General features: G+C 39.6%; 1 protein-coding gene across 1 annotated transcript; it reads right to left on the bottom strand.

Annotated features, from left to right (window-relative positions):
- Window positions 1-1375: 1375 nt before the first annotated feature.
- Window positions 1376-6445, bottom strand: LOC124876046 (UDP-glucuronosyltransferase 1A5-like). Its single transcript, XM_047378527.1, has 4 exons — window positions 6374-6445; window positions 5881-6179; window positions 3445-4161; window positions 1376-2305 (listed from the first exon to the last, which is right to left on the bottom strand). Exons 1-4 carry the CDS (start codon window positions 6429-6431, stop codon window positions 1727-1729), a joined length of 1653 nt encoding a protein of 550 aa, XP_047234483.1. The 5' UTR covers window positions 6432-6445; the 3' UTR covers window positions 1376-1726.
- Between the last annotated feature and the right edge of the window lie 1105 nt (window positions 6446-7550).

The raw sequence follows: 7550 nt of genomic DNA, 5'->3' as shown, positions 1-7550 counted from the left end.
GAAACTGTTCTTTCCCCTTTGCTGAAAGATTTGCAAACTCTGGAGCAGGAGGGTGTCTTCATTGAAACCCTTGGTGAGTGCATCAATGGTTCTGTGCTCTATGTGGCAGCTGATAATTTGGCTGCTCATGGTCTTGCTGGCTTTGTCCAGTCTTTCAGAGCACATCATTTTTGCAGGTTCTGTTGTTGCACTGCAGATCAAATGCAGACCACAGAGGTTTCTGAAGGTGAATTCACCATGAGAACAATGGAGTTTCATGATCTTCTCGTGGAAAAAAACATACAAGGAGATAATGTAAACCATGTCGGCGTTAAAAGTGATTGTCCTCTCAGAACAGCCCTGCAGCACTTTCATCCCATTACTGGTTTCCCACCAGATATACTGCACGATCTTTTTGAAGGGATTGTGCCTGTGGAATTGGCGCTGTGCATTGGTGAGATGATTCGACGAAAGTATTTTTCTTTGGAATATCTTAATACAAAAATTCAGACATTTCCATACAAGCACTCAGACAGACTTGACAGACCCCAACCGATTCCCAAAAATTTTGCAACTAAGCTAAGCATTGGGGGAAATGGCCATGAAAATTCCACCTTGTTGAGATTAATGCCACTTATGGTGGGAGGTAAAATCCCTGAGCAAGATGAAGTATGGGCTACATTGAAGGATCTCAAAGAAGTTGTGCAGCTTGTGTTGTCTCCATCTTTCACAGAGGAATCTATTCAGTACCTGCAAACCAAAATAAGTGATCATAGACAAGGCCTTAAATCTGTGTTTCCTGATTTTAAGCTCAAACCCAAGCACCATTACGTTGAACACTACCCTGAGCTAATAAAGTGCTTCGGTCCTCTGATTCACTTATGGACCATGAGATTTGAGGGGAAACATTTTCAAAGGAGTGATCCAGGATACAAAGAATTTCAAGAATGTTTTGAAGACACTTGCAACCAGGCATCAGCATATGATGGCATATCACTTCAATGCACCCCTGTTTTTCAAACCCCTAGCACAAGCTTCGAGTTTCACCTGTGTCCAAGTTACAACTTTGCCTCAAGTAGCTCAAGATTTTATCAAGACAAAGATAGACAGCCAAAACATATACACCACAAATATGGTGTCCTTACATGGAACAGAGTATGCTAATGTGATGTTTGTCTCTGCAGGCCAGACTGGAAGACTTCCATCATTCAGCAGAATTGAACATATCCTGCTTGTAAATGATTCTATTTCCTTTTTTTGCAGGAACTACAAATGCTGGTACATTGACCATTTGAGGTCATTTGAGCTGACATCAATAGACAGCTTTTCGGTGTTTCAGCTGTCGGAACTAAATGATACAGTAAGTCTAACAGCATATACTGTTGATGGACATCTGTTGTTGACACAAAAAAGATTTATTTTGACCAGACACTGGTAGGATTAATATTGCTTTCAGAATAAGCCACATGCAAATAAATAAGCCAAATAGATTGGGGTGAAAAAAGTATTACAACTTATTTTCCTTTGTCTAACCATAGGGAATGGCTGCTCAGGCCCTGCTGCTTCATGTTGATGTCTCAACAGATATTGTGAGAAAACTAACTTTAATCCCACGCCCAGAATCAGTGGATGAGCTAAAGGACATTATAAAAGAAAAGTTCAAGCTTGACTGTGATTTTAGCTTATCATATGAAGACCCAGACTTTGATGGGCAGCTTTGTTCACTTGTAGATATTGAGGAGCTTCCTCAGAAAGCGGCTGTAAAACTTGTAAGACCAGAGAATAGACATCTAAAAATAGCAAACACAGAGAAGAGGAGCATAGTTACAACAGTCATCAGAAAGAATAGTACATCTAAGCAATAATATGAGTACCAAGGCATCCTATAAGCCTCTGTACGCAGGTGAGGGGCCCCTTTGTGGCGCATCACATATTCTACCCAAAAAGTGGCCTGATCCATTGGTGGTACTGGCTGATCTTTGTGTAAATGTGACAGTCTTTGCATATTATGCCTGTAGCTGTCATTATGGAGCACATCCTTAATACCTCTCTGAAAGGTGTGACCACTAACTTCATGAAGCTGAATAATCTTTGCTGCTCCTCTTTCCTGCAAACGCAGGAGGTTGTCATACTGGTCAAAGAACAAGGGTATGCCAAGCACAGGGACTCCGTAGTAAATGGCTTCCTGGACTCCATTTGTTCCTCCATGAGCTACAAAGACTTTTATTTGTGGGTGGCCGAGTAGATCCTTCTGTGGCATCCAGTCCACTATTAGAGTGTTGTTGCCCAGAGTAGAAGGGTGCTTCCCTCTGTGCTTCCAAATCACCTGTTTCAAAATAAACAAACAAATAAAATAAAATACTTAAGATTTGCATTCTTAACAGGGAACCCTAACAGTGAGAGAACAATTTTTGATTTATTTGATTTTGAACACTAGTTGTCTTCCGAAGTTACCTATCTGTAGAAAAAAATTATACCCTTCCTCAGTTCAATCAATAGCCCCTTTGAGATCATCATTTTAATCATAACAAATCTCCCTTCAAGGACCACATTTTCTTTTACCTAATTTAAATCTGGTACGATCATTTGGCTGTAAAAGCTTTTGAAGAATACAGATGGGATTATGGAAGCAAATGAGTCTGTCAACTCGGTAACTTTATCATAAGCCCCTGCATAAAAGTTGAGTCAGCCTTTCTAATATACTCAATATCGGCCTGGCGAACGTTTGAGAAATATGCCAGTCTTATTCAGTGTGATTACTGTTTCAGCAGGAGGGCTGCTTGTCAGTGCATGTGAAGGAGCAGAATACATATAATCATGATTCCTTGCTGGATCAGCTGATGTTTCAAAATCCTAGTCAATTTAGAAAGATCTTAAAACTGGACAACCCATGGTTTCCCAATTTTTCCAGCCACAACATTTTATTTTCTACAATACATTCTGGTTACCGGTGTATTTCATTGGCTACACAGACTTTGTAGGATCATAAAGTGGTACTACTCCATTTACATTTCTTTATTTAATATCACTACATTACTGTGGCTCAAGGGGAAGAGTAATCATCTTGTAATTCGGTGGTTGTGGGTTTGATTCCAAATTCCTGTTATCATATATCCCCTATACAATTTGCCCAAGCAAGGAACTTAACCTCAAGTTGCCTACCGATCTGCATATTGCTGTATGAATGTGTTTGTGTTTTTAACTGGGCAATTGTGGCTCTAGTGTTAATCTCTCTGAGTGATCAGAATGACTAGAAAAGATCTACATAAATTAACTCCATTCCATTTAGCATTTAGATCACATCTGATCCACAATCCCATCTTATTCATTCATCTCACTCTGTAATTACCTTATGAAATGGATATATATATTAATTTTTATGTTAATGTTCTGGCTGAAACAGTAACCCTTGTGAGATCATTAGAAAAGTTACATAGAAAAGGAGAATCACTCTGAATATTTTACCTTTTGGGGCATCTCAGCAAAGACACGGGCAATTTCCTCCACAATCTCTTCAGGTAAAGCGTTAACCAAAGTTCCCATAGTCATAATGATGACTCCATGCTCCCCTGCACTCTTAACAAACTCCTCCAGGTTGTCTGTTAGAGGCTGAGCAGGCTTACACTGGAACCCTCCAATGTAGACAACATTTGGCATTGTTGGTCGAGGGAATTCAAACACAAAATCTGACCTGAACAGCCAAATGTCAGCATCTTGAAGCAGTGAGACAATGTCACATCCACCCTCAATATATTTATCACACATAGCATTGTATATTGGTGCCAACACAAAATTCTGCTGGAACAAAATAATACTATAGGAAAAAATGTTTCTAACTCTCTGGATGAAATTCATTTTGTCTGTCAAGCCAGGTCCTGGGATCACTGGGATATAAGAGAGGGGTGAGGGAGCCAACACAAAGTGACCTTCTCCACTTGTAATCCAGCGAACGTTGAGGACCAATGGCAGTTTAAGATATTTAGCTATCACAACACCTGGCCCTATTCCTGGATCAGTAAGAACCAGGTCATACTGTGAATCCATTAAGCTTTTTAGCAACTTTGGATTTTCAAAGATTCTTGCTGCGGTATCGCACCACAGGGTATGGCCCAAATGAAGGAAGGACATAAACTTCTTAGTGAGCTTGAAGAAAGCTATCAGTGAGGACCCTTCTCTTTGCACCTAAAATAAAAAAATAAAAACTTCATAACTTTATATATAGATCATAAAGGGACACATATTATATTAAACATACAGTGCCTTGCAAAAGTATTCGGCCCCCTTGAACTTTTCAATCTCTTGCCACATTTCAGGCTTCAAACATAAAGATATAAAATTCAAATTTTTTGTGAAGAATCAACAAGTGGGACACAATCGTGAAGTGGAATCAAATTTATCGAATGTGTCAAACTTTTTTAACAAATAAAAAACTGAAAAGTGGGGCGTGCAATATTATTCAGCCCCTTTACTTTCAGTGCAGCAAACTCACTCCAGAAGTTCAGTGAGGATCTCTGAATGATCCAATGTTGTCCCAAATGACTGATGATTATAAATAGAATCCACCTGTGTGTAATCAAGTCTCCGTATAAATGCACCTGCTCTGTGATAATCTCAGGGTTCTGTTCAAAGCGCTGAGAGCATCATGAAGACCAAGGAACACACCAGGTAGGTCCGAGATACTGTTGTGGAAAAGTTTAAAGCCGGATTTGGATACAAAAAAGATTTCCCAAGCTTTAAACATCCCAAGGAGCACTGTGCAAGCAATCATATTGAAATGGAAGGAGTATCAGACCAATGCAAATCTACCAAGACCCGGCCGTCCCTCTAAACTTTCATCTCGAACAATGAGAAGACTGATCAGAGATGCAGCCAAGAGGCCCATGATCACTCTGGATGAACTGCAGAGATTGACAGCTGAGGTGGGAGAGTCTGTCCATAGGACAACAATCAGTCGTACACTGCAAAAATCTGGCCTTTATGGAAGAGTGGCAAGAAGAAAGCCATTTCTCAAAGATATCCATAAAAGGTCTCGTTTAAAGTTTGCTACAAGCCACCCGGGAGACACACCAAACATGTGGAAGAAGGTGCTCTGGTCAGATGAAACCAAAATCGAACTGTTTGGCCACAATGCAAAACGATATGTTCGACGTAAAAGCAACACAGCTCATCACCCTGAACACACCATCCCCACTGTCAAACATGGTGGTGGCAGCATCATGGTTTGGGCCTGCTTTTCGTCAGCAGGGACAGGGAAGATGGTCAAAATTGTTGGGAAGATGGATGGGGCCAAATACAGCACCATTCTGGAAGATAACCTGTTGGAGTCTGCAAGAGACCTGAGGCTGGGACGGAGATTTATCTTCCAACAAGACAATGATCCAAAACATAAAGCCAAATCTACAATGGAATGGTTCACAAATAAACATATCCAGGTGTTGGAATGGCCAAGTCAAAGTCCAGACCTGAATCCAATCAAGAATCTGTGGAAAGAGCTGAAGACTACTGTTCATGAACACTCTCCATCCAACCTCACTGAGTTCGAGCAGTTTTGCAAGGAAGAATGGGCAAGAATTTCAGTCTCTTGATGTGAAAACTGATAGAGACATACACCAAGTGACTTGCAGATGTAATTGCAGCAAAGGATGGCGCTACAAAGTATTAACGCAAAGGGGCCGAATAATATTGCACGCCCCACTTTTCAGTTTTTTATTTGTTAAACAAGTTTGACACATCCAATAAATTTGATTCCACTTCACGATTGTGTCCCACTTGTTGTTGATTCTTCACAAAAAATTAGAATTGTATATCTTTATGTTTGAAGCTTGAACTGTGGCAAAAGGTTGAAAAATTCAAGGGGGCCGAATATTTCGCAAGGCACTGTATGTTTCTATATTCACATACCTTCAATTGTTCTTGTATAAACTCATCAAAGAAGTCTTTCACATCTTTACCCATTTCAACTGTGATAGATGTGTAGAGGGGGGATTTTTCTGGAATATACCAACTACTGGAAGCCCTGATAACGCTGATGTTGTGACCCCTGGTATGAAGTTCTTCTAACAGAATCTTCATATTGATCCAGTGGCTTCCGTCTAGAGGATACACCAAAATATTCCCCGCATCACAGTGTGGTGTGAAGAAAATCTGAAACAAACTGAAGACTACTAGTATTCCACCAACACGGTGTAACAGCGTGACTCCTAAAATGGATGAGAATTGAATCTTTGTGAGTACATTACGAAACATGTTACCAGAAACTGAGGTGATTATCAAATGAAGATATATCTTAGACATGTGGGGTTCATGGATTATCTTATGTATTAAACATGCGATTTTGTTTTAAATAATTGTTATTTTCACACTCTAAAAATAACAAAAAGTGACATTTACTCACCCATATTGAGGTAAGTTTGTATTAGCCCGACTTGCACACAGACTGACTCTCCATCCATGAGAGCTGTGAGTTCAAACTCCAGTAAAAGAGATAAAACCTCTCACAAAGTAAATGAGTTACAAGTAGCACATATTACAAGAAGCTGACCTAAATCCTTGGGAAATTAAATGAACATACTGTACTCCAGCTAAATCATAGTTTTACAACATTGAGTTTTACACCTTAATTTAGAATTTAAAACTTAATACTTTACAATGTGAAACAGTTAGGAAATTAATGGTGGAAACAGCATGTTTTGATGGTGAACTGTTTTGACATCTACTTGAACATAAAAAAGTTTTATTTTTAAATAATTTGCAGGACAAATCTATCATTTTCATAAGACAAGTACAAGTCAGTGTCAAAAGCAGCACATTTCAGGTTGAGACCTGGAAAATATCTATGTACCCCATCTGTTTAAAGTTGTGTGCAGCTGTGTGTGGGTGGGGTTGATCCCACAGAGGTGTTGACATTTCCCTGAAGATGGAACTGATTATCTCAGATTGTTATAGCAGGACTCTGCAGCTCATGTTTATAGATGACACCCAACAAAATAAACACACAGGTCAAAGTGACATTGATGAGGTTTCCCTCTCCTGTGCCAGCCTGTTTCAGTATGTTATAGACAGTTTCTCTGACACTGTGTGGTTCTTTGTTCTTCACTTGCTTTAATAATTTAGGCAAACATCTGCATATGGTATGTCTGAAATGCATATATGGATTGTACACTTTGGGCCTGATCTTCAAAGATCCCAAATAGGGGGCGCTAAATTGCTTGTACAAAAAAGAATAAAATAAAATTGCACGTGCAGTAAGTGGGCGTGTTGCATGCAATTTTCAAAGTTTGTGATTGCAATGGATAACAGGTGTAAAAGAGATGCAGACAGCCCTATTTAAATGAGGAAATTGTGTGGGCAGAGGTTACTGTCATCGCAGCCTAAGCCCTGACCAGATTATTTCATGTGGTTTTGTACATGCAAACCTTTTGAAGATCAGGCCCTATGTTGCTATAAACATTGGGTCACACCAAAATTTGGTGTGGAGAAACTTGACTGGATTTCACAGAGTCTTGACATTAACCTTCTTGAAAACCTTTGGGAAGAATTTGAGTGCAAGGCTGTGATTATAGTTTTCTCAT

This window comes from Girardinichthys multiradiatus, chromosome 11 (genome assembly GCF_021462225.1).
Source record: "Girardinichthys multiradiatus isolate DD_20200921_A chromosome 11, DD_fGirMul_XY1, whole genome shotgun sequence".
Classification (NCBI taxonomy): Eukaryota; Metazoa; Chordata; class Actinopteri; order Cyprinodontiformes; family Goodeidae; genus Girardinichthys; species Girardinichthys multiradiatus.
Note: the sequence above shows the minus strand (reverse complement) of the source record. Positions and strands in the feature narration are given on the sequence as shown.